A 27693-nucleotide genomic window follows, 5' to 3' on the forward strand; every position below is an offset into this window, starting at 1 on the left:
TTCAATGAGTTGAGTTCCTTCGTCCCAGTGCTTTGCTCGACTTCAGCAGTTGCATTTTTGCAGAATTTGGATTGGGAGACCCTTTTAAGCCAAAGAAATAAGTTATTCTTATCATGTCTACTCCGTTCTTTTTGTTGCTGTTCTGTATAGCTCCAACTTGGAGTAAAGAGCACACATCTGTAAAGAAACAGTTGGATGTCCAGGAAAGCTCCCTGCAGGTAAGAGCCGGTGAATCTTTTATTTTTTAATATACAGCGCTTTGAATGTGGTGGGATTTGTCAGAACAATGTAGAGCATTGCGTTAGGGTTGCTTATAGACATGTCTCCCTAATAGTTGGTAAATGTTGGGTGCAGCTCGGTGCTGGTGTTTTATTTTGGACCTGGTGGGTACCGCGCCGATGTTGCCACGGTGTGGGATGCGGGCTCGCCTCTTCCCGCGACGTGAACGCTTGACTGAGCACGTAGACAGTGTGATCTGAACAACCCCATCTCCGGGGTCACAGTCAAGGCGAATGGAGAATAAAGACCCAAGCAACTGGTCATGGGCCACTGGCCTATAATCACAGTAAGAAGTCTCACAACACCAGGTTAAAGTCCAACAGGTTTGTTTGGTAGCAAACGCCATTTGCTAATTTTTATTTTTTTATTTGCTACCAAATAAACCTGTTGGACTTTAACCTGGTGTTGTGAGACTTCTTACTGTGCTTACCCCAGTCCAACGCCGGCATCTCCACATCATGACTATAATCACAACTCAAGGGTGCGTGTATGAGAATATTTACAACTTGTTAAACGTCTTCCAACCAGGATGGGTGAAACTGCATTTCTTTAAGCTTGATAAAATATCTGATACATGTTCCAAATCAATCTAGAAAAGGTTATGCCCACTGACAGGATGCAGCAATTAAACTAAAATGCAGTTAGAATTTGTTGCTGAATACTTTCCTTTTTCTATGTCCCCTTTTTCTGAAGCTGCCAACTGCTTGGGTAAGGTGAACTTAGACGGTGAGTGTTAGCAGCACTTGGCTGGGGAGAGGCCAGCGGATATCACAGCAATATCCAATTCCATCTTTGATCGACATCTTTAGTAAGGCACACTGGATTCTGATCATTAACCAGAACTCGAGTTAAACTGCCCTTTCCAGCTACTGGGTTCTAGCTGGGCATGGTCTGTTGAAACCCGAATTCTGAATTAATTAACTTCAGTACTGATGGGGAGAGTCTATAAAAATCTGAAGGACCTCTGGCAGGTTTCTACTTTGTGGAGATGCCAGCGTTGGACTGGAGTGGGCACAGTAAGAAGTCTCACAACACCAGGTTAAAGTCCAACAGGTTTATTTGGAATCACGAGCTTTCAGAGTGCTGCTCTTTCATCAGGACTCCACTCACCTGAGGAAGGAGCAGTGCTCTGAAAGCTCGTGATTCCAAATAAACCTATTGGTCTTTAACCTGGTGTTGTGAGATGTCTAACTCCATCTGATATTGGATTGAAAATACATTTCGTGCAATGTCCAACTGTGGCTTTATGAAAACATTTTCCTTTCCTTACCCAAAGAGTCTCTCTTTTTGTCACCTGAGAAAATGGTACTTTGGTGGTACGGTGGCACAGTGGTGAGCACTGCTGCTTCACAGCGCCAGAGACCCAGGTTCAATTTTGGCCTTGGGTTACTGTCTGTGTGGAGTTTGCACTTTTTCTCTCTGTCTGCATGGGTTTTCTCTGGGTGCTCCGGTTTCCTCCCACACTCCAAAGATATGTGGGTTAGGTTGATTGGCCATGCTAAATTGACTCTAGTGTCAGGGGATTGATGGGGTAAATGTGTGGGGTTACAGGAATAGAGCCTGTGTGGGGTGTGGTCAGTATTGACTCGATGGGCCGAATGCCCTCCTTCTGTACTGTAGGGATTCTATGATTCTACGATCTGCTTAAGTCTCAAGCTTTACCTCTCCACTATCCTCTTCTCCTTTAAGATCCACCTCCGACCAAACCTGTCCTAATATTTTTTTGATGTGACCCGGTGCCACATTTTGTATGATATTTACTCCTGTGATGTGCTTTGGATGTTTTACCGGATTAGAGCGTAAGATAAGCACGAGTAGTTTTTCAGGTGGAGCCTTGATTCCAGATTCACATTACGATATAGTGGAAAGCAGACTTACTTCACAGCACCAAAGCTGTATTGTAAAATGCACACACCGTCTTCTCTCCTCCTCCCAAATGACATGGCAAGTTTGAGAACCTTCCGTTGCATCAACTGAGATGAGCTAACTTAATCTACTGCCTGTGCTATGCTTTGGTGCCACAGCATGCAGTGTCGTCACTTGCTGAGCAACCGGGTGCAGGATTACAATAAGAACAGAAAATGCTGGGAACACTCAGCAGGTCTGGCAGAGAGAATATTTCAGCTCTTGTGCCCTTTTGTTGGAGGGAGTGAGATTCGTTGAGTAGCTCCTGCAGAGAGCCAGTATGGACATACAGGCCATATGGCCATCTCCTGTGCTGTGAATCTATGAATCTGTGATGTTCTGTTTCTAACATTCAATTTTTCATACTAGCACTAGGATACAGAGCTCAAAATGTTTTCCAGTTGTTTGAGAGGGATACATTTATTCAGGCACTAAAAAATTCAAATGAGTGTATTTAATGGGAAAACTAGATTCAATGGATGTGAGTGCACTTGTTTTCTACATTATTTGTATGTTGTTGGGGATATGCATTGATAAATAATATTTCTCTCCTTCCTCGAGAGCCCTTGCCAATCGTAATGTATCAACCTTTTTTTTGTAATGTATGCTTTTATTGAGGTCAGCTAACCCAATTTAAACTGGGGACTGAAGCTGGAAGTATACTGAACTCACAGTTTAATTAGTTTGCCGTTTCATTGCTCTCAGTATCATTTGCCTACCGAAGAAATTTGAAAATCTCTAAAATTGCCTTTAGAAATCTGTTTAACTTCTGTAGAGAAAAGCACAAACATAATTCAGTATTGCTGTTAAATGTGCGTTCTGAAAACCGATGAGTCATTCCCAGATCCCCATTTATTTAGGATGTTTGCGACTGCCTGTTTTGCAGAGAGGCCTTTATGTTGAATCATTTCTATGCACCATCTATAAAGAAAAAGGCAACATGCCATGCCAGGTATTGGGCAATCCACTTTCTGGACTCTTTCTGATTCCAAGATTGAGCCTAGCTTCTGATAACAAAGCCTGGGTTGATTTGCTATTTTTATTCTTCCTCTGACAGTTTAGATGAAATTGAGAATTGCAAAGCCTGTTGTTCGCATATTGGTGGGTTGTCAGACTGTCAATACCCCATGTGGCTGAACTCAGAAAATGCATCATGGCTTTGGGCTGAAACTTGTTAGGTCTTGGCCAAGGCAATTTTTCAATAGTGCATTTGGAATTTTCTAAATCAAAACTGGACATCGCTTTTGTTTTTAAATTTTTTAAAAAATCCTTCTGTTTATTTCTAAACCCACTCAAAGTCCATTCACTTAAGTGGAGTTAAAGCTGCGGCCCCTGGTGTCAGTAAGTAAATTTGAAAACAGTTGTGCTGTAAAAACATCCCTTTATTGGACATTTCAGCTGGACTTTGATAGGAAAAATAGTTTTCTGTCATTAAAGTGGATCAGAATTCACCTTTCATTATTCTTCTTTTGCATTTTTGTTGCGGATGGATAGATGCAAATTCCCCACTTCCGTGTTGCCATATAGAACTGCAGCAAGTCAGCACATGATGATCTGTTTGAGGAAATATCTCTTGCCCTCCACAGCAGGGCTTGCTTGCTAATAGAAATACAAACTCCGTGGCGATGGGGATGTGACCACTGGATTACAGATGCAACACTTTCCTTTTCACTACTGAAATATTTGACATTTTTGTTCTCTTATCCCGAGAGAAATTTAGCAACGTACTATTGCGAAGTATTGCCAGTTCACTTTTATTAAAAAAATGTAAAGGTCAAGCTTGAAGTTCAAATAGTCTTTGTTTGAAGCAGCAACCTACAGCCAGTATGCAAATCCTTATCATTCACGCTTTAGTCATTTGACTAAGCTTCTGTGTTGAAACAGTTTCCCTTTTAATAAAAGCCCTAGGATTGTATTCCCTGCAATTTAGATATTTAAAAGTTAGTTGATCAAAGTTTTCAAGATGTTAGGGGAAACTATTTCCCCTGATTGGGGTGCTTGGGACTAAGGAACAGCCTAAAATTTGGAGCCAAATTGTTCACGACTGAAGTTAGGAAGTTATCCTACAACCAAAGGGAGGGTGAAGATAGGCACTCTCTCCCACAAATAGCAGTAGTTGTTGCATTTATTTTTTGTTTTAAATCTGTGATCAATATGTTTTTGTTAACTAAATGTGTTGAGGAATGGAGAGGCAGAAGACTTGGTGGAACAGGCTCATAGAATCCCTACAGTGCAGAAGGAGGCCATTTGGCCCATCAAGTCTGCACCGACCACAATCCCACCCAGCCCCTGTCCCTGTAACCCCACATATTTACCCTGCTTATCCCCCTGACACTAAGTGGCAATTTAGCATGGCCAACCAGCCTAACCTGCACATCTTTGGACTGTGGGAGGAAACTGGAGCACCCGGAGGAAACCCACGCAGACACGAAGAGAATGTGGAGTTTGCACAGTGATCCAAGTTGGGAATCGAATACCCAGGTCCCTGGCGCTGTGAGGCAGCAGTGCTAACCACTGCGCCACAGTGCTCAAAGCACTAAATAGCCTCCTCATGTTCTCTTCTTTCTCAATTTTATATGGCAGCACTGAAACTATTATTGGTTGACAATGGAAATGTCACTTTGCTCTGGCTGTGTGCAGCCTGAGCCATCAGTCCATTACTCCAGCAATGTAGTCTTCACTGTTGGGCTTTAGGGATCTTCGTCGGATGTTGAGCAAGGTCTGTGGATTACATTGCAAACCTCAGAACAATTGCATGAGCACAACAGAGATTTAGGACCATACCCAAGGCAATTCTGATTGCCTGGAGATGAGTTCTATGTCGTAGCAGATATACTATCAATTCTGTTGCAGAAAGCAAAGTGATAAAAATGGTCCATTTGCTATACATTGACTGAATTTCAGACGTTTTGCAAGTTACATTTAAAACTTTTAAATATAGATAACGGGATACCTTGATGACTGCACTTGTGACGTTGAAACTATTCAAGACTTTAATAATAAGAAGCTATTCCCTAAAGTACAAAAACTCCTTGAAAGTGACTACTTCAGATATTACAAGGTATGCTCTACTATATCTTCAACATTCATAAGTTTGATTATTTAATGTGATTGACACATTTGTTTTAACTGTTCCTATAATCTTTCCAGGTGAATTTAAAGAAGCCTTGTCCTTTCTGGTCAGATATTAGCTACTGTGGTCTGAAGGATTGCGCTGTTCAACCTTGTGAGCCAGTAAGATCATAATTTCTTAAAGTTTATAAACCAAGTAAGAATTACAGAGAAGAGGGTATGAGAATAAAGGTAAATTTTTAAAAAAAAGACAGGGAGACACAATATCAGGAATATTCTGTGCAATTATCTATTCACTAAAGATTTTGGTACTTTATAGAAAAAGAATCCTAATTCCTAAAATAGGAACTAATTAAACAAATCTGTAAGAGTTTCTCTTGGGGCATTTAAATGACACCTTTTTCCATTAACATTTATTTCTCAAAGTGCATTGTATATTTTTCCGCAGGATGAAGTACCAGCAGGAATTAGATCAGAAAGTTTTAAGGTATGATAATTGCAATAAGTTCAATTTTATTTCATGCCACATTCAATTGTAGTTAAAATGTATAAATGAACTGCTGCATAATGTAAAAGATTTGTTTTCTGTCAAAGTTTATTTTTACATTAAAAACTATGCAGTAACACTTGATTGTGCATAATTGAATACCCAATCTAAGGGTTAAATGCATTTTTTTGTAAAAGATTATGGGTGGGATTTCCTGGCCATGCTCACCCCAAGGCCAGAAAATCCCATCCAGGGTCAATGGACCTTTGCATGGACCATGTCCCACCTGCTACGACTCCCGTGATGGATGGGAAAATTCATTCCTATGACTATCAGATTATCAAAGAATCTGCCAGGAATAGATTTGTCCTATTAGTTGTCAGGAAAAATCAACAGGGCAGGAGCATTATCCACGGATCTGGATGGGACCTCGGGTCGCAAGGTTAAAATTTGAATATTTTGTTATATGTTTGTAATGACTCGGGAAGTCTGACTGGAAAAGAACATAGTTTATTACAGAATGTAGAGTAAACCACTACTGTAATGTACACATACTCGTCCCTGACTGGGACAGGCCCGGTCCTGGGCCCGTTATCAAAGTTTCAGATAATGAGTTCCAACTGGGTGGACCACTGCCTATTACCAGAGGAACTTATGCTCAACGCGCCCCACAGGGAAATCAATCAGTGATTTCCCCATGGATCTTGTGGGAGTTATCACAATGCCACATTCCTCTCCATTGTTATATACTGCACCATTTTCACTAGTTTTCAGAATTGTAAATCCTTGGCAACAAATGTCTGTATTCAGAACTGCCACAAATGGCCGTGACTGTTTTAGACAAGTAACTGTATGATATTGATGATCAGACACACACAGGGATATCCTAGAGTTGCTCATTGGTATTGAGATTGGAATTTGGGTTCTTGTATAGAATAATAATTAAAATGCACATCATGTGTGGTTGACTTTGGGCGAGATTTTCTGGGCCCCCCACAGCATATTTTCCGGAGGCGGAGGTGGCTTACTACTGACTGCCAGCAGGATCTTCCAGTCTTGCTAATGTTCATGTCGTTTGTATGTCTCACCCATCCCTTGGCAGGAGAACCCACTGCAGGGGGTCATCTTTGGGACCAGAATATCCTGCTGGTGGGAAGGGCTGGAAAACCCCACTCCTTTTCCAAATGCCAGAAGTTCACATACATGATCATTCTCACATGTGATTCATCCTCTTACTATTAACTTTCCTATCCTATCCATCCATTCCACCTGACACACCATGATCCCATCTCCCACTTTCCTGCCCTCCAGTCTCTGCCCTATATCCAGTGTTACGAAACCCCACTGATATGTGCAGAAGTGTTCCAACCTGAAACACTGGTTTCATATAGCGTATTTTATTTGGATATTAATGAGAAACATTTGCAAAAACAGTGAGAACTCGGACCTCTCTTTCTATAATCAAATAAAGAAAAGTATTTATTAAAGTGACGGACAGATATTACAACACTGCAAAGAACAACCTTATACTTTGGTAAATTTACAATAAGTATCTTTGTCTCTCAAAGACAAATTCCCAAAAGTATTTGTTTCCCCTGCCCCTAAACCTTGCAGAGACCCCCATTTCCAAACAACAACCATAAACTCATTGGTCAAAGTGATTACCACGTTGTACAGCTTAAGTAACCAGGAGTTGGGAATGGTCTTTGTTTCAGCAAAAAAAAAAGATCTTTTGCAGAAACTTGCTACTCTTTGGCACTTCATCCCTTGCTGAGCGGTGTCCTGAGGATGGCTGCCCATTACCCCTGCTCTTCTGCTGCCTTCAGCCTCTATTCTCTGGCTAAACTGGCTGCCTCTCTCTTTCTCTCTTTCCTGCTGCTGCTGCTTCAGCACCTCATCTGTGTCTAAACTGCTTCCTGGCTCTCAACACTTCGACTATCAATTGCAAAGAGCACCCTGTTCCCTATTATTTCCTTTCTCTTCGGTGCTGCCCAGATATGGATTACAAAATACATAGCAGTTTGATTTTACTTGTGCAAAAAAAAATCATTTTAACAGTATCCTAACATTTTGTGACACCAGCAACACCACCTGGCCCCATCCTGTGCTCCTACAACTTTCGCACTATCTCCTTATCACTTGCATATTATTTCCCACCAATGAGACCCAGGTCACAGCCCACTCTTGAATTCCCATATTCCTACACACTCTCCCCTGCCTCAGCAGTAAGATTTCTGGATCATCCCACTACCACTAAAAATACAAATCACTCCCTACAGGCTAGTACAAGCAATGTCCCTATACCTCGTACAGGTGATGTGCATGTGAAAATTTGGAAGAAAGTGTTTAGTATTACAGTTTCTGATTCTATGGTGCATGTATAAAAATTAACTGAGTGTAACTCTGCCTTTCCAGTACACCGAGGAAGCAAATGTCATTTCCCAGCATGACCCCGAATGTGAAAAGGCTGAGAAGCTTGGTGCTGTTAACAACTCTTTGAGGTAATTTGAATGACACACATGACTTGAGTGTCCTTAAATTCAATTTCTCTCACTACTTCAGAACTGTTTCATGCTGAAAACCTGTGCAGCCTGATCTTGAATGATCTGGCTGTGACATATTTGGGGACGTTTCAAATTCTGACCATTAGGAGGGAACTGGGAGAGACCAGTTAAAGTGGTTGCAGCAACTTTATTCCACCAACCTGGCTAGCCTATGGGTTGCAATTTTGATCTTCTGTTTTGAGCCCTAGAGAGGGAACATCTACTAGAAAGCAGCAGAATGTCTTAAATATGCAGCTCAAACTCCAGTTAGGTTGTTGGAGCTTGGCTGCAGTTTTTCACATGAGGCCTCACCGCATGACCACTCTGGCAAGAGGAACAGGTAGTCATGATGTGGAGATGCCGGCGTTGGACTGGGGTAAACACAGTAAGAAGTTTAACAACACCAGGTTAAAGTCCAACAGGTTTATTTGGTAGCAAAAGCCACACAAGCTTTCGAGGCTCTAAGCCCCTTCTTCAGGTGAGTGGGAATTCTGTTCACAAACAGAACTTATAAAGACACAGACTCAATTTACATGAATAATGGTTGGAATGCGAATACTTACAACTAATCCAGTCTTTAAGAAACAAAACAATGGGAGTGGAGAGAGCATCAAGACAGGCTAAAAAGATGTGTATTGTCTCCAGACAAGACAGCCAGTGAAACTCTGCAGGTCCACGCAACTGTGGGAGTTACAAATAGTGTGACATAAACCCAATATCCCGGTTGAGGCCGTCCTTGTGTGTGCGGAACTTGGCTATCAGTTTCTGCTCAGCGACTCTGCGCTGTCGTGTGTCGCGAAGGCCGCCCACACACAAGGACGGCCTCAACCGGGATATTGGGTTTATGTCACACTATTTGTAACTCCCACAGTTGCGTGGACCTGCAGAGTTTCACTGGCTGTCTTGTCTGGAGACAATACACACCTTTTTAGCCTGTCTTGATGCTCTCTCCACTCCCATTGTTTTGTTTCTTAAAGACTGGATTAGTTGTAAGTATTCGCATTCCAACCATTATTCATGTAAATTGAGTCTGTGTCTTTATAAGTTCTGTTTGTGAACAGAATTCCCACTCACCTGAAGAAGGGGCTTAGAGCCTCGAAAGCTTGTGTGGCTTTTGCTACCAAATAAACCTGTTGGACTTTAACCTGGTGTTGTTAAACTTCTTACAGAGGAACAGGGGCCAGCAGAAGCCTAGATTATTTCTTTAGCTGGTTCCAGGCCCCAGAAGACCTTGGAGATTTCCTGCCCCATCCATCTGTCCCCTCCCTTTACGACGTAGAGATGCCGGCATTGGACTGGGGTGAACACAGTAAGAAGTCTCACAACACCAGGTTAAAGTCCAACAGGTTTATTTGATAGCAAATACCATAAGGTATTTGCTATCAAATAAACCTGTTGGACTTTAACCTGGTGTTGTGAGACTTCTTACTGTGTCCCTCCCTTTACTACAGTGCCCCCCTTTGACCTTCTCAGTCTCATATCTGAGCACCAGGGAACCGTCTTTTGAGTTCCAAGTAGACTCCCATGCCTTCTGAAAAATCCTGTTCTTGTCCACCAGCTGAGATTCCCGACTAGGTTCAGGCAGCGCATATGGAGATCTATGCTGGCAAGGCCAAATGTTAACATTTCTAGGGCTAGAGAAGTTGCCATCTGTTTCAATCCATGCCTGCATGTCTAGGGAGTGAAAATTGGAACTATTGAGTGGGATTCTCCAAGTCTCCAAAACTGGTAGGGAGGCCATGGAACCTTTACAGATTAAAGGGGAGGAGGTGCTCGCTGTCTTGAGGCAAATCAGAGTGGATAAATCCCCAGGACCGGACAGGGTATTCCCACGGACCTTGAGGGAAGCTAGTGTTGAACTTGCAGGGGCCCAGGCAGACATATTTAACATGTCAGTATTCACGGGGGAGGTGCCGGATGATTGGAGGGTGGCTCATGTTGTTCCGTTGTTTAAAAAAGGTTCCAAAAGAAATCCGGGAAATTATCGGCCAGTAAGTTTGACGTCGGTGGTGGGCAAGTTATTGGAAGGTGTGATAAGGGATAGGATCTACAAATATTTGGATAGACAGGGGCTTATTAGGGAGAGTCAACATGGCTTTGTGAGTGGTAGGTCATGTTTGACCAATCTATTAGAGTTTTTCGAGGAGGTTACCAGAAAAGTGGATGAAGGGAAGGCGGTAGATGTTGTCTACCTGGATTTCAGCAAGGCCTTTGACAAGGTCCCTCATGGGAGGTTAGTTAGGAAGGTTCAGTCACTAGGTATACATGGGGAGGTAGTAAATTGGATAAGATACTGGCTCAATGGAAGAAGCCAGAGAGTGGTTGTGGAGGATTGCTTCTCTGAGTGGAGGCCTGTGACTAGTGGTGTGCCGCAGGGATCGGTGTTGGGTCCATTGTTGTTTGTCATCTATATCAATGATCTGGATGATAATGTGGTCAATTGGATCAGCAAGTTTGCTGATGATACAAAGATTGGAGGTGTAGTGGACAGTGAGGAAGGTTTTCAAAGCTTGCAGAGGGATTTGGACCAACTAGAAAAATGGGCTGAAAAATGGCAAATGGAATTTAACGCAGACAAGTGTGAGATATTGCACATTGGAAGGACAAACCAAAGAAGAACGTACAGGGTAAATGGTAGGACTCTGAAGAGTGCAGTTGAACAGAGGGATCTGGGAATACAGGTACAGAATTCCCTAAAAGTGACGTCACAGGTGGATAGGGTCGTAAAGAGTGCCTTTGGTACATTGGCCTTTATAAATCGGAGTATCGAGTATAAAAGTTGGAGTGTTATGGTAAGGTTATATAAGGCATTGGTGAGGCCGAATTTGGAGTATTATGTACAGTTTTGGTCACCTAGTTACAGGAAGGATGTAAATAAGATTGAAAGAGTGCAGAGAAGGTTCACAAGGATATTGCCGGGACTTGAGAAGCTGAGTTACAGAGAGAGATTGAATAGGTTGGGACTTGATTCCCTGGAGCGTAGAAGATTGAGGGGAGATTTGATAGAGGTGTATAAGATTTTGATGGGTATAGATAGAGTGAATGCAAGCAGGCTTTTTCCGCTGAGGCTAGGGGAGAAAAAAACCAGAGGGCATGGGTTGAGGGTGAAAGGAGAAAAGTTTAAAGGGAATATTAGGGGGGGCTTCTTCACGCAGAGAGTGGTGGGAGTGTGGAATGAGCTGCCGGATAAAGTGGTAAATGCGGGGTCACTTTTAACATTTACGAAAAACTTGGACGGGTTCATGGATGAGAGGGGTGTGGAGGGATATGGTCCCAAGTGCAGGTCAGTGGGACTAGGCATAAAATGGTTCGGCACAGACAAGAAGGGCCAAAAGGCCTGTTTCTGAGCTGTAATTTTCTATGGTTCTATCTCTATGGTCTCATCCGTGTCAGGACCCGTTGCGAGCGAGAACAGAAAATTTGACATTCCAGCCAAAACACTTTCAGCAACACCGGAATATCCCAGCTGCGAACAAGACTGGCAAATTTTGGCAATTAGCTTCTTCATCTGAGTGATTTTTACTAACTCAAACAACACTGACCAATGATTTTATTTCAATAATCTTTCAGTGAAGCGACAAAACAAGCAGTGCTTGACTGGAACAGACATGATGACTCTACAGACAATTTCTGTGAAGTCGAAGGTGAGACCTAATCAATAGTAGTTGAAATAAATGATTGCATTCATTCTGTGTTTACACGGGCGTGTCTGATACAGCTGGGTTTTGTCATGTACTGACACCATCAACAAATATTTGCCGGTTATGTAATAACCACAGCAGAGTTTCTAATGTAGTTGACTAGCAGAGAGCATTGGCCATTGAATCTACAGGAGAAAGATGGGGGATTGGGACTGGGTGATTTGTTGCACTAGAGAGCTCGCATGGACACAGGTCATATGGCCTCATTCTGGCTGTAACCATTCTATGATGTGGAGATGCCGGCGTTGGACTGGGGTGAACACAGTAAGAAGTCTCACAACACCAGGTTAAAGTCCAACAGGTTTATTTGGTAGCAAATACCATAAGCTTTCGGAGCGCTGCTCCTTTGTCAGATGGAGTGGAAGTGTCCAGTGATAGCTGCAGACTTCGGTTCTGGGGTTACCCATCACTGATAGCTGTTCATTCCCTATGAGTCCCTAAGCTGGACCTCATGACGCTGATAAAAGTCTGAAGTTTCATTCGGTTTAAGAGAGTGCAAAATTGACTTTAGACAGTTTTCCAAGTGGAGAAACACAGCTGACTGCTGACACGCAGTTCTTCCTCTGGTTGCTGTGTGGACTTGAAGAAAACGGACGACATTATGGAAGCACAAAAACGGATGACTGACTGCTTTGTATGCTTGCATCATTTGGCAGTGGAGGCACCATATTATGTAGCAAAGCCCAACAGGAATGAAGGAAAATAGAGAACATTCTCCTGAGATAAGAGTAAATTATAGTCCTGCCATATGGTCCAGCATGCAAATTGCATTTTTGTTGATTGGCATTGATGGTATTTTTCAAGAAATGTACTGGCTTTGGGGGTTGAATAGAGTTGCATGATGCCAATTAGCTGTTAGAGGAAACCATTCTAAAATTGAAGAAAAATCAATTTCTGAATGAAATCTAACTTTGTCCCTCAGATGAACACTGTCCAGATGCTGAATATGTAGACTTGCTTCTCAACCCTGAGCGTTACACAGGCTACAAAGGTCTAGAAGCTTGGAAAATCTGGAATACTATCTATGAAGAAAACTGTTTTAAGTATGTAATTCATCAATAGAACAAAGTGCACTTGGTTCATGTACAGACTATACTCAGTCATAACATCTGTATATTATTGTTAAGAGTGCAATTATTTCTGTCTGCTTCACTGTAGGCCAAACTCCATTAAAAGACCGTTCAACCCGATGTTTCCTGGCAGAGGTGAGTTAACAGTGTGATTTTTGCTTTGTTTTTAGAACAATTTGTTTTTGACAATTTGAGTAACTTACTGGCAATAGAATTTCTTAGCAAGCAACTGAAAACTGATTATTACTAAATTTACATTCGCAATGCCACAAATGCCAGTGAGGAGATCATAGAGCATAGGATTCATTGTCACAGGACAAAACTGAATGCAATTTATTCAATTATGTTGATTATGCAGCATGGTGGCATAGTGGTTAGCACTGCTGCCTCACAGCGCCGGGTTCAATTCATAGAAACCCTACAGTGCAGAAAGAGGCCATCTGGCCCATCGGGTCTGCACCAACCACAATCCCACCCAGGCCCTACCCCCATATCCCTACACATTTACCCGCTAATCCCACTAACCTACGCATCTCAGGACACTAAGGGGCAATTTTAGCATAGCCAGTCAACCTAACCCGCACATCTTCGGACTGTGGGAGGAAACCGGAGCACCCGGAGGAAACCCATGCAGACACAAGGAGAATGTGCAAACTCCACACAGACAGTGACCCAAGCCGGGAATCGAACCCAGGTCCCTGGAGCTGTGAAGCAGCAGTGCTAACCACTGTGCTACCCAGCTTGGGTCACTTCTGTGCAGAGTCTGCATGCTCTCCCCGTATCTGCGTGGGTTTCCTCCGGAAGACATGTTGGTTAGGTATATTGGCCATGCTAAATTCTCCCTCCATGTACCCGAACAGACGCCGGAGTGTGGCAACTATGGGATTTTCACAGTAACTTCATTGCAGTGTTGGTGTAAGCCTACTTGTTACACAAACAAATACATTTTAAAACTTGTGCTTTTAACTAGGAGAAATTACAAAATAATCTACTCAGATTTTCACAGTAACTTCATTGCAGTGTTAATGTAAGCCTACTTGTGACTAATGAATAAACTTTAACTATTCTGGGTTAGTGTGAGATTTTCCCACTTTACATCTGAGAAATACATGTTCTTAGTGGTGAGAGTCCAGAAAATATGTAGGAGCAAATGGATTTGGGTATCCGTGTACTCGAATCCCTCCAGTTGGTGCACACGTACAAAAGATATTTTGGAATGTTGGGGTTTATTTCAAGGGTAGGGGGGTAGAATCTAAAATGAGGAAGTAATGACTCCATATGAACTACATTCAATTTTGAGCACAGACTTCAGGAAAGATATTCTGGGCTTGGACAGGGTGCATTTCTGATTCAGCGGAATGATACCAGGGTTTAAGTGGTTAAATTATGGGGGCAGGCTATGTGAACTCGGCTTGTAATTAATTCCTTAAGTTTTGAAGGTTGAGGTGTGATCCAATAAAAGTACTTAAAATGATTAAAGGATACAGTAGGATAGAGACAGCAAAACTATATCCTCTGGTGAGGGAATCCAGAATAATAGAGCATAATGTGGAAAATTAGAGTTAGAAGTAAATGGGGAAATGTGTTCTTAGACAAAAAGGTAGAGGACATTTGGATTGGTTTCACCCAAAATCCTGTGGCTGCAGAGTCAATTGGAGTTTTAAGGTGAGATTGATGAACTTTTGTTGGGTTGATTGAGGGACATGGAATAAATTAAATTTAGATGAGGATTAGCCATGATGTAATTGAATGTCCGAATAGGCTCGAGGAGCCGAATGCCAACTCCTGCTCCTATGTTCAGTTTTTAGTGGAACTAGAATGAGAGAAGGCAGAGACGCTTTCGTATTTCGCACCATTTTTTGTGGAGGAGTATAAAAGATAACTGCAGCAATACCTGAGGAAGGTCATAGAATCCCGACAGTGCACAAGGAGACCATTCAACCCATCGGGTCTGCAACGACTCTCCGATAGAGCATCTTAACCTGGCCCACCCCTTGCCCTATCCCTATAACCTCATACATTTATCCCACTAATCCCCATCTTTGGATATTAAGGGGCAATTTAGCATGGCCAATCCACCTATCCTGCACATCTTTGGACTGTGGGAGGAAACCGGAGCATTCGGAGGAAAGCCAAGCAGACATAGGGAGAATGTGCAAACCTCACACAAACAGGCGCCCAAGGTTAATCTGTCACTGAGCTGCCCAAAAAAAATAGTGGAAGAGATGTGACTGGAGATTAATAATCTTTTTTGCATATTTAAGGTGATGGGCCTAATATTGAAAAGTAATCAGGCTCAAAGGGGGTTAAAGAGGGAATGACCACAACTTTCCCAAACTGTCTGGAAGGCTGGAGTGTGACAGATTTCAAAATGGGGAAAAAAATAAACCAATAAATTAGTAACATTTAAGCCGGAATTTTGAAAACCCTCTACAAACCGAAATAGAAGAAACAAATTAAAAAATGTTGGGTTGAGCACTTCAAAGGTGCTGGATAATTATGTAACTTTCAGTTCTGGGTTCCATAATCAAGATATGAGGAATACAGTGAAGGTACATATAGATTTTCAGAAGGCATTTGTTAAAAGTAAAAGGAGATTTGTTGTGAAAATGAAAACTCATTATAAAGGGAATGTAATGCTTGCATAGAGGGATGGTCAGGACAGAGAGCACACAATAGAGTAAACAAATGTTTTTCAGGTTGGTAGAATGTAGATGAACACGTTTTCCCCCACCAATTTGTGCTGAGATCTCTTTCTGTTTACTTTGTAATCTAAAGAATTTGAACATAGACCTAAGAAGAGTGACAATGAAGTTTGCTGCTATTCAGTAGCAAACTGAATAAAATATGGCTAAATAATTTAAACTGAGTAACGTCATTAGTGTAGATTTCTCTGGCACAGGCCCAATGAGTTAAACGTGTTCCTTTTGTACTGCTAATTTGCTTTATTGTCTGAAATAGATGGCTGTATTTTAATTGCATACCAATATCTATTATTCTACAAGTAAATATGTAGATGGGGGGGGGAGGGGGGGAACGGTTACTTTTCGTATTTAGGGTTGCCAACTCTCGAGGGTTAGCCTGGAGTCTGCAGGAATTGAAGAGGACATGGCTCTCTCCAGGACATGGCTCTGTACAACCCTGGAGACAAAAACATAGGGATATTAAAACATTTTTCATTTTCTTTGAACATTTCTCTTTAGATATTAAAAAAAAATTGAAAACGTAGGGAAAAGGCGAATGATCAAAAGTCATCCAATTGGGTAATGGGTCTTTTTGCTTTCTGATTGGCCTAGGAAGGCAGTGTACCACAAAGTTGGATGTGTTGGCTGACTAATGGCAGGAGTGTGGGGCAAGTCTTCAGATGAAACCTCCAGGAATACATTTAATTGCAGTTGGCAACCCTATTTGTATTTTGTAAGGGAATTGAAGAAGGTTTGATAGTCATTTGAGTTGTATATTTTTCTTTTGCAGGTAATGAAGGTAATATCTGTTGCTCAGTATTGGATGTTGGCTTAAATCTGCAGTTCAGGACTGTAAACGGTTACTCTGAGGACGGCAACAACACCTTTTGCATCTCCAAACAAGAATGACAATTTACTTTAAAACTGAAATACATGCGTCTCATTATGTGGATTTACAGTGACACTAGTCCTTGCTTATGATCAATGACTTTTCAGCTGTTTTTAGCATTGACTGTTGTAGCTTTAAATACATATTGTACTCAACAAGAAAGCAGCACAGAAGGAGAATGGTGAAGGCAGGAGGTGATTTAATTGCAACATCAATGAAGTAAATCTGTTGCCCACAGGGAATAAAATTGCAGACTTGTTACATCAAAGGTTTTGACATATTAGCAACGTCTTTCAACTGCCTCATAATCTCTAATTATACAAGCTGCAAATCCAATACAGTTTACTCATGAAAACTTTTTAAGACATGTTGCGCAATCCACAACATTTGTGAGTCAGAAGGCCTTATTCCAACAGGTGTACAGAGTGGTTGTCCCTTTACAATCAGTGTACTCGATTAGTACTCCACTGGATTTGCTGTGCACTTTAAATGTTTAGTATAGTTGCCAACAAAGGCTATGCTACGCCATTTTAGAATCTTATTTCCAGGGAAGAATTTCTTTGCTGGGGTGGAGAAGAAGAAGGGAAGTTGTATCACTTTTCTATCTCTCTAGATTTAGCCTAACATATCATCAGAATATAAGTCAGATCTTAAGTGGCGCTTTAACTTAAATGCCCTCTCTTTTACTTATATTGTACAAATCAGGACCACATTTAAATATTTCACTCAAGATTTGATTTTTCTTTTCCAATCAGGGGGAATCTTCTATAGCTGGCTGCAAGGTAATTGCATATTCATATTTTCAACTTATTTGATGCCTTTCTGTACAATAATGCTTTTATATTAACTGATAAAACTGCACCTATTTAATTTCTCTGGAGCCTGTGTTAAAGCACTTGTCAAACAAAAATACGTTTTAAGTTGTATCAATTTTTAAAAATTTATTGGCGTTTAATTGTCTTAACTATAAAATACATGATCAAAAATAAAACTGTATGCCAATTATTATAAAAGAATGAAACCAACTTTCTATTTCAGGATTGTGTCTAGAGAAGAGATCATTCTATCGAGCAATTTCAGGTCTACATGCAAGCATCAGCATACATCTTAGTGCACGATATCTATTACGAGGTATGTGCAAAAGCTTTTACCGTTCCCTTCCAACACCCATGGATCACAATTTGCTAAATGCTGAATGTTCCATTGGAAGTGCCTAATTAACCTTGTGTTATCCTCTGGTGTGGGTGAAATGGCAGATCCTCATCAGCCAGTTGGTTTTATAAGTTTTTCAGGTCTTGCATTATGATGCTGAAATAAATATATTTGACATTGCCTATAGTACAAAACCACCTTGAATCATCCTATTAGACTGGTACTGTGCTAACCTAACTCTCCTCCTCTTCCTCCTTGCCCTGGGAATTTCACAGTAACTTCATTGCAGTGTTAATGTGAGCCTTACTCGTGTTAATAAATAAACTTTTACTTTACTTTGTTTGTGGCCTTTGACATGGTTCACCACATTATTCTCCTTTCCTGTCCAGCTCACTGCCTCATCTGAATTGGCCAGTCAGAACCAGAGAATCACCTAGAATAACTTCTCTTCCTACTTTTGTACTGTTACCACTTAAGTCGGTGTATTTTGGCCACTCCAATTTCTCATCTACTTGGTGACAGCATCTGAAAACAAATTTTCAGGTTCCACGTATACCCTGGCAACACCCAGCTCTCCTGCACGACCACCTCCCAACCCCTCCACTATCTCTGATTTGTCCCACTGCTGATCCAACATCCAGTACTGGATGAACAGACATACCCTCAAACTAAATATTGGGAACCTTAAACTCACTGTCCTTGGTCCCCATCAAAAATTCCTTTCTCTAGCCACAGACTCAATCTCTCTTCCTGGCAATGTTCTGAGGCTGAACCAAATGTTCTCTTTCACCCCGAAGTGAGATTCCTACCACAAATCTGCTCCACTACCAAAACTGCCGCCTTCCTCAGTGGAGTTCATCTGCTGAAACCCTCATCCACGCCCTTGTTATCTCTGCACTTAATTATTCCAGTGCTCTGCTGGCTGACTTTCCATCTTCCACTGTACATAAACTTGAGCTCATCCAGAACTCTGCTGCCTTAAGTCCAGTTCACCATCACCGGTGTTTTTGTGACTTGCATTAGCTCACAGTCGGGTAATGCCTTGATTTTAAAATTCTCGTCATTGTATTCAAATCCCTCCGTGGTCTCACTCTTTTCCATTTCTTTAATCGCCTTCACTGAGATCTCTGTGTTCCTTCAATTTTGACTTGTTGTACATCCTTGATTTTAACCACTCCACCATTGGTAGCCATATCTCTAGCCTCCCTCTTTCTAAACTCATCTGCTAGAAATCACCTTCAAACTTGCCTTTTCAACCAAGCTTTTGGCCAGCTGTCGTCTTGCTCCCTTATTAATGTCAAATTTCGTTTCATGTGAATTTTGTTCTTGTGAAGTGAGGTGTTTTGCTATGTTTAAAATGCTTTATAAATGCAAGCTTTTGGTGTATTGCTACAACAACGCTAATCAAGCCACTGTCCTAACCTAGAACTTTAGCTTTAACGCACTAATTGTCCTGCAGTCTTTTCATCTCTCCCACTTTGCCTAACGTTTTATCTATTCTTCTGACTCATATTTATTTCTAGAAAGATATTTATAACAAAATCAGCTTTTATTTCAACTTCCTTCTCCAACATTATCCATTTTGGAAGGGAGAGCAATAAAAAAGCCTGTTAGCTGAAAACTTGAATCGGTTTTGGCTAATTGAAAACTAGAAGACTGAAGATTGAAAAAGGAAGTGAGCAGGTAACTCTGGAGCATGGAGAATAAAAGGGCTCCACAAACTTTGCTGATACGTTCTCTTGGCCAGTGAATTATCATACTCATACTGGGGATCTCATAGAAACTTATAAAATTCTAATAGGGTTAGACAGGGTAGATTGAGAAAGAATGTTCCCAATGGTGAGGGGGGGGGGGATCTTAGTTTGAGGATAAGGGGTAAACCTTTTAGGACTGAGGTGAGGAGAAATTTCTTGACCCAGAGGGTGGTGAATGTGTGAGATTCACTACCACAGAAAGTAGTTGACGCCAAAACATTGTGTGATTTCGAGAAGAAATTAGATATAACTCTTGGGGCTAAAGGGATCAAGGGATATGGGGGAAGGCATAATCAGGATATTGAATTTGATGATCAGCCATGATCAAAATGAATGGTGAAGCAGGCTAAAAGGGCAGAATGGCCTACTGTTTCTATTTTCTATGTTTACTTTGTATCAGGACAAGTAAACTCCTCAGCAGCTCATTGTGGATAATTGCTTGTGTGTAATTCAAGTGAAAGAACATTTATAACTGGAGTTGGTAACATCCAAATTTTCAGTCTTGGTATGGTACGCCACAGGCAGTTTGATTGTCATGGTGTGGGGCTCAGAGCCAAACTTTATTTCTTCTTTCTTCCCCTGAGCATTTTCCACATTAACAGTAAGGAGTTTCACATTAATTGACAGTGTAAGAACAGGCAGGATATTACAATGCAACAGTCAACAGAAGCAATTATCACATTGATCTCATTTTGATTATCAGTTAATGTACATTGAAACAAGTAGCTTATCGTATCCTGGGCAAGCTAAGTATATTTAAATGTTTAATATTATTTCTTGTTATTGATGCAAAATTTGGCATTGAAATCACTGTTCTAGTGATTTATTTAAAATTGTCTTTCTTCAGTATTTTGCTAAGAAACTAATGCCAGAGGATCAAATGTGTGCGCTATGCATTATTCTTAGATCCAAACTAATCAGGCCTGATGTAGGGTAAACTTTCTTTCCACAGATACCTGGTTTGAAAAAAAATGGGGACACAATATTACAGAATTCAAGCTGCGGTTTGACACAGGGATTACCAGTGGAGAAGGCCCGCGCAGGCTCCGAAACCTTTTTTTCTTGTACCTCATAGAGTTGAGAGCTTTATCTAAGGTGTTACCTTTCTTTGAGCGTTCTACCTTCCAACTTTACACGGGCAACAGTGCAGTGGATGCAAAAAATAAAAAACTCCTGCTGGAAGTTCTCAATTTGGCCAAGTAAGTTACCATTTGATAAAGTTTTTGATATCAGTAAGCTTCTAATTGTATAGGCTTCAATGCAGTCTTCTGCAAGCTTTGTCAAAGAGAATGGTTTACTCTTATAGCAAGAAACTGCACCAAATCAGCCCTGTTTTCTAGTTAGTAATCCCACTAATGACTTTGCAAGTTTACTTTAAAGGGCTAAACCCATTAATCATCCTACAACTCCCATTATTCCTAGAGATTCACTATTCCATGCAGAGCTGACGACATAAAAAGAGTCCGAGATGTGATGTTTTCAGTTGTAGGTCAGTTGGACACAAGGGGCTGTCTAATGCCAACGAGTTATTAAAAGCAGCACCTGCCACATGGGTTGTAGCAGATAGCCTTCCCATTTTTAATCCAACTTTGCTCTCATGGCCACTAGCTTTCTTCAGTATTGTTAATGAAATAATTTAACCTGCTAAGAGTATGCTGCACAAACTAGGTTTTGAACCCAGCTCGTGCTTTCCTAATATCGTAACAATTCAGGCAAGTAGTAAATACTCGGCACCCATCTGCAAATTCTATAAATGTACTTGATACCAGCAGCATAATATAAAAATGGCATTTAAACATTTCCCTCCTTTTCACAGCACATTTATCTGTGATATACATGTTTTTCTTATTTGCTTGTGCGACATCAGGAAAAGCAAATAAAACATTAGCAGCAGAACTACCCCAATATCCTTAAGTCTGCGTTGCTTTCTTTTCACTAACTCCCGCTATCTAATTTCCCTCATAGAATAAATGTGCATTGAATAGATTTCCAGTCACTATTGCACTTCCTTCTTCACATTTCTTTACATTTAACTGTACCTGTCACACGTTTTCCCGTTTCGCTGATCTGCTTGTCTTCCTGTAATCTCCTGCACTCTTTGGTATCAAGAAATTTCAAGAAAACCATCTTTTTGCTTCTGTCCAAAACCTTCATACTGATCATAACTTAAATCTTAGCACAGATCCCTGGGCACAACATTATCCATATCCTGAAAAACCTCAAAATCTATTTACTTGTCTTTTGTGTCTCTGCCATTTCCCTATCTATATGGGCTATATATCCTTCCATTATTGCGTTCCTGAATCATTGTAATGAATCTCTGCTGTAGCACACTATTAAATTAGATACTGTATGTGTACGGTTCTTAGTCTTTGTATCCACATTCTCTGTGACAAAGTAAATTCAGAGTAAACTGATGATCAACAACATGTTCTGAATCCCATTCTGTTGTTATTCAATAACAGATTATCCAATAATAACGAAGTGTTCTATTCTAGATCATTCCCTTTCCCCTTTGATGAACGGTCCTTGTTTGCTGGAGAAAAAAAGGAAGCTGAAAATCTCAAGGTAACAATACATTAAAACTGTTATTTGTACTTATTGGGACTAAGGATCCATAGTGAGCAAAGGTTCATTTGATGCAGATACGTTTTCTGATCACAGCTACATAGCTATTGAAGATGAAAAATTCCAGGTAATGCACTAACTGCATACATTCCTTGGTAATATTTAATGTAGGTTTCAATGCTACATTTATGACTTCGACTTGACCCTGCCTTGAATACCCAGCCAGAAGGAATCCTCTGGTACAAAGATTTCATTGTATAATGGCACATTTTGCTCATAAGATGTGCGTTGTCTATTTATGAATGACTAGCTTATAGCAAATTTATAATAACAAATAAGTTAATCTAACATTTATTCACAAATCCATACCTCAGATCATTTTAACTAATTTAACATATAGATTGCTGTACCCTAGCATATGGCTACACAAGAAAGCCAGTTAATTCATTATGACTGTCACACCATTAAAGATTTACTTGCATTAGACTGGACAATCCTATTTTTTTCTGGCATGATTAGTGAGTATGTATGACAAATTCACGTCATTCTATCTATTTTCATGTTGAGAATCTTTGCAGTACAGCAAGGTTCTGGGAGTATAGGATTTCTGCAATTAATTACATGTGTAGTCACTGGAGGTTGATGTGCAGTTTGCACTTTAAGAATAGTGAGCGTTTTTGGCATCTTCCTTATTGATAATGAAGAAAGCACGATAAATGCATTAGAATTTCATGCCACTGAGGTCTAAGGGAGTTAGGAGAAATCCACAAAACATGAGTCCATCTCTAATTCTTAGCAGGATAGAGCAACACTGGATTAAAATATCTAACTCCACTAATTATTTTAATATTGGAAAATGCAACACAAGAATGTATGAATTTTCCTATTCATGTGAGTAGGAGGTAGGGAATTTTTCGAATTCAAGAAATAAAATTGAAGAATGAATTGTTTATGTCTGGATTTTCTCTTCAAGCGAGAGACTGCTAATGACAATGCCGAACTTTCTGCTGAACTTTCACAACAGTATTTTCATTTGGATTCTTATAGTATCACAAATGACCTCTGCATCACATTAAAATAATGGGAAAATAGAGAAAATATTTGCAGATTAGGTCTGGTACTATGTCCAAATTCAGAAGCAACTGTTTTAAAGTTCAGAGCCCTGTACAGCCTCAATTAAACTAATTCTGCTGAGACGGAAATGCAGTCATCAAACTGCTTTACTAAAGAATGACAGGGGGTGGGGAGTTGAATCTGGAGGACAGTTCATTCTGTCACTTGCCATGTACCTACTGCCTTCACAGCAGCAATGGCAAAAGACTGACCACGCTCAAAAGAATGGATTGTGGCTTAAAATGTATTTTTGTAAATCTGGTCCGTGAATTTAATGGTATAGCAAGAAATATAATCCGTGTTTCTCTCCTGTTAAAGGAAGAATTCCGGCTGCATTTCAAAAACATTTCAAGGATAATGGATTGTGTTGGTTGCTTTAAGTGTAGACTCTGGGGCAAGCTTCAGGTCAGTATTAAGTAACTCCAAACAAAAAGCTATTTGAAATCTCTCTCCTATCAATGGAGATGTTAATGTACGCTATAATCATTTCAACAGACACAAGGACTGGGTACCGCTCTGAAAATCCTGTTCTCTGAGAAGCAAATAAACAGTTTACCAGATTCAGGTCCAGGTCAAGGATTCCACCTGAAGCGCCAAGATATTGTTGCACTCCTTAATGCTTTTGGAAGGTGAGAGTTTTTACAACTTGGTTTATATATTTATGTTGAAATTAAGTTAAACGTTAGGCTGCACCCTTTTACAGCTATTGAACAGTGCCACTTTTTTGATGGCGGGGAGAGGGGCATGGTGGAGGGTAGATTGTTGAGTGGAGCATGAAAATGGAGAAGGTAAACGGCTGCTTCTTGGACCTGTGCAGATGTCAGAAGGAGGTGGCAGAGTACTGTGACCTACCCACAGTTACTGCCTGCTCTGTCTCCTTTGTCCCCAGTGTAAAGTATATCATTACAAGCTGTTGTATTTGTATAATTGAGATCTTTGGACCTGCCAAGCATTGTGGGAATGAACAAACCATAAATAAAAGTGGGGTTAATGCTGTATGACAAGCGCAGAAAAGAATTGCTCTTTGAGCAGAATGGCAAGGTGTTGCTTTGAAATTCTGCCCTGACCCAGGGACAGATTGCCAGGGAGTGCTGCAACTGATCTCGCCACCCACTCCCTTTTTATGTTAACTACCTCAACCCTGAGATTTAAGGTGGGATCAGAACTGGGGTAGAAATTCCATTCTTCATTTCCACTAGCAGTCTGGGGCTATCAATGGTTTTCCAATTAAATTTAAGAAGGGAGTTCTGATGCCAGCATCTGCTCAGCTTTCAATGATTGCTATTTATTTGAATGCTGCTCAAACACTTAACCAGTAAATGTTGAGCAACAAGGTCACTTTATTACTGATGCGTAACAGTGATCACTTTCTTTTGTTACAGGATTTCTACCAGTATCCGGGAGCTTCAGAACTTTATAGAACTACTGGAATCTGTACAATAATGACGCCAAACTGCCTATTCTTTGATGAGACAAAGGACGTTTTTATAATAGATTTTTACAGCTTAAAGCCATCCTTTTTTAAAAAATAAATCCATGGATGGTCAACCTGCCTAAACGTCACTGAATGTGAAAAGGAAAAGAAATTGAGCCAAATGTTGCTGTCAAGTAGTTTGTTATATAGGGGTATTATCAATGATTGTTCTGTATCTGTCTATTGCTAAATATTCTAATCTCGCTATTGATGATATGTTGCATATTTTTGATTGAGTTTACACTGGTGAAATGTTACTGAATTTAAAACTCATGTTGAGTTTACAAAAATGCACTGTTGCCGTCCGTACAGTTCTTTGAGTTTGATTCTTGTTTTTTGTAATTGTTGAAAATGTAACTTGGTTATTAATTACTTTCAATCTGTTGCTGAAATACGATCGGAAAATATTGTAACTTTGCTAATCTCAGCGTTTTGTGCATTATGAAAGTGGTGGGGTGAAGCTCTCCATGCTTTAGCTCAATAACATGGCATTTCCAATTTTCACAACAGCCATTCTTTCAGCTTGAGTTTGTGCCGTGCACCCTATTAGGCTCTGTTAACCAAACCGCATTTTATTTAGGATTCTTGCATTCAGAAGGAACTTGCTGATCTTGACTACATTTGTGGATTCAAACCCAGCTGCCACAGATGAAAGGGCTATGAATCATTCTAATACAATTATCAAACTCCATGGAAACTTTAGAATGCTAAGTATGGAAATATCATTTTTGTGGAAGGTTGTAAAGATAGGCAAAACTATAAAGAAAAGTATGACTTCATTGTACTCAATCACCGGAATTCTGCCACCTTGCCCGCCACGGAATTGGAGTGGGCGAGATGTGGACAATGGAAACGTCCGTTGACCTCGGGTGGGAATTTCCGGTCTCGCTCGAGAGAGGCTGTAAAATCCCACCCAAGAAATCACTCGGTGTTGCAAGTCATTGCAAATGAAAATGTTTTTAATTTAAAAGCTTTAAGCCTTCTATGGCTTTTGAATGGTTGCAGGGAGAAGATTTATAATTTGAAATATAATTAATCTGCTCACCACAGTATAGAACATTACAGTGCAGTACAGGCCCTTCGGCCCTCGATGTTGCGTCGACCAGTGGAACCAATCTAAAGCCCCTCTAATCTACACTATTCCATATCATCCATATGTTTATCCAATAACCATTTGAATGCTCTTAATGTTGACAAGTCCACTACTGCTGCAGGCAGGGCATTCCACGCCCTTACTACTCTCTGAGTAAAGAACCTACCTCTAACATCTGTCCTATATCTCTCGCCCCTCAATTTAAAGCTATGTCCCCTCGTGCTAGTATAGGAAGGATGTGATTGCACTGGAAAGGGTGCAGAGGCGATTCACAAGGATGCTGCCTGGGCTGCAGCGTTTCAGTAATCAAGAGAGACTAGATTGGCTGGGGTTGTTTTCTTGGTAAGAAGTCTAACAACACCAGGTTAAAGTCCAACAGGTTTATTTGGTAGCAAAAGCCACTAGCTTTCGGAACAGGCTGTTCCTTCGTCAGGAACCTGTTGGACTTTAACCTGGTGTTGTTAGACTTACTGTGTTTACCCCAGTTCAACGCCGGCATCTCCACATCTTGTTTTCTTGGAGCAGAGAAAGGCGAGGGGGGACCTGATTGAGGTGTACAATATTATGAGGGGCATAGGGTAGATAGGAAGGAACCTTTTCCCTTAATAGAGTGGTCAATAACCAGGTGGCATAGATTTAAGATAAGCGGCAGGGGATTTGAGGGAAAAACCTTTTCTCCCATAGGGTGGTGGGAATCTGGAACTCACCTCCTGAAAAGGTGGTGGAGATGGGAACCCTCGCAACATTTAAGAAGCATTTAGATGAACACTTGAAATGGCATAGCATAGAAGGCTATAGATCAAGTACTGGAAAATGGGATTAGAATAGATAGGTAGCTTGATGGTCAGTGCAGTCATGATGGGCTGAAGGGCCTCTTTCTGTGCTGTAAAACTCTGACTAAATTGCACGGTGTGAGAGTGTTTCTAAAAATAGGATCTAGCTTCCCCCAGGTTTGTTTAGTAGTCTATATTTTCTGTAATATTTGGTGCTGAATCACATCTCAATTATTTTTCTTACAAAGTCTGCACCTGAAGTTTCATGTGCTGGTTCAAGAAGGCTTTTGTAACCCGGCGAATGTTATTGATATCACATCTGTCTATCTTTTGTCCAGCCTTGTTCTGAGCGTGGGGTGCACTATGTTCCCTCACTGCCTAGCTCATAAAGAAGTGAGTTCATGTCCATCCATATCATCTTGGGTCTTCCTTGTGCACCTTTTCCAGATGTTTTTCCTGGTATTATCCAAACACTCCCACATGTCTGTGACACTTATAAGAAATGAATGCAAAAGCTAGTGTTTGACTGTATATCATTCTTGCTGCTTTATCCAGGAATGTGGATTTGGTAGGTTACTCTGAACTGAAATTTATTAAATTAAATTTATAGCCCACTTAGACAGATACTAGCCAACTGCTATTCCTGTGACCTGCAGAGGATGGGAATTCAGGATCTGATTCTGTAAGGCTGCAATAACAAAGATTGAACATTTTACAGCTTGCTTATGTACAAGCAAAAACATTCACTTAAACGTGACTCAAAGCTTGAAATAAAACCAACCAGGAAAATATCTCTTTCCTGTAATAGATTGCTAAACAATTGTGTGGAATTTTCTTTCAGACAAGGGGAACACATCTGAAGCAAAAAGGATTAAGGAAGACTAAACTAAAATGTTGAATGTTTTAACACAAGAACTCTGTTATGCATACTATTGGTACATTTTTGACAGTACAGGGAAGAGTTTGCATGGTATCTGCATCTCTTAGATTTTGTTTAAATGTAATTAAGTATTTTTTAAGAATATACTTTCGGTACAGTAAATTTAACCATTCCGTTCCAGTTAGGCTTCATTAGATAATTAATCCCAGTCTAGAGTGAACTTACTACTTAGAAAACACACACACAAGTCAGGGAT

At 40.7% G+C, this 27693-nt stretch overlaps 1 protein-coding gene across 1 annotated transcript; it reads left to right on the top strand.

Moving 5' to 3' along the window:
* On the top strand, positions 1-27371 carry ero1a (endoplasmic reticulum oxidoreductase 1 alpha). The gene is made up of 16 exons (XM_078233924.1): positions 1-218; positions 5126-5245; positions 5335-5418; positions 5705-5743; positions 8159-8244; positions 11857-11930; positions 12910-13030; positions 13146-13192; positions 17386-17412; positions 17669-17761; positions 20489-20735; positions 22035-22104; positions 23536-23622; positions 23713-23846; positions 24600-26126; positions 26250-27371. Exons 1-15 carry the CDS (start codon positions 114-116, stop codon positions 24658-24660), a joined length of 1395 nt encoding a protein of 464 aa, XP_078090050.1. The 5' UTR covers positions 1-113; the 3' UTR covers positions 24661-26126; positions 26250-27371.
* The last annotated feature ends 322 nt before the right edge of the window (positions 27372-27693 follow it).

This window comes from Mustelus asterias, chromosome 18 (assembly GCF_964213995.1).
Source record: "Mustelus asterias chromosome 18, sMusAst1.hap1.1, whole genome shotgun sequence".
Classification (NCBI taxonomy): Eukaryota; Metazoa; Chordata; class Chondrichthyes; order Carcharhiniformes; family Triakidae; genus Mustelus; species Mustelus asterias.

Coding starts and splice junctions, on each gene's coding strand:
- ero1a (XM_078233924.1), top strand. CDS start 114: ATGTCTACTCCGTTCTTTTTGTTGCTGTTCTGTATAGCTCCAACTTGG. Junction 17,413..17,668: donor CTTCTATAGCTGGCTGCAAG/GTAATTGCATAT, acceptor TTTCTATTTCAG/GATTGTGTCTAGAGAAGAGA. Junction 17,762..20,488: donor TGCACGATATCTATTACGAG/GTATGTGCAAAA, acceptor TTCTTTCCACAG/ATACCTGGTTTGAAAAAAAA.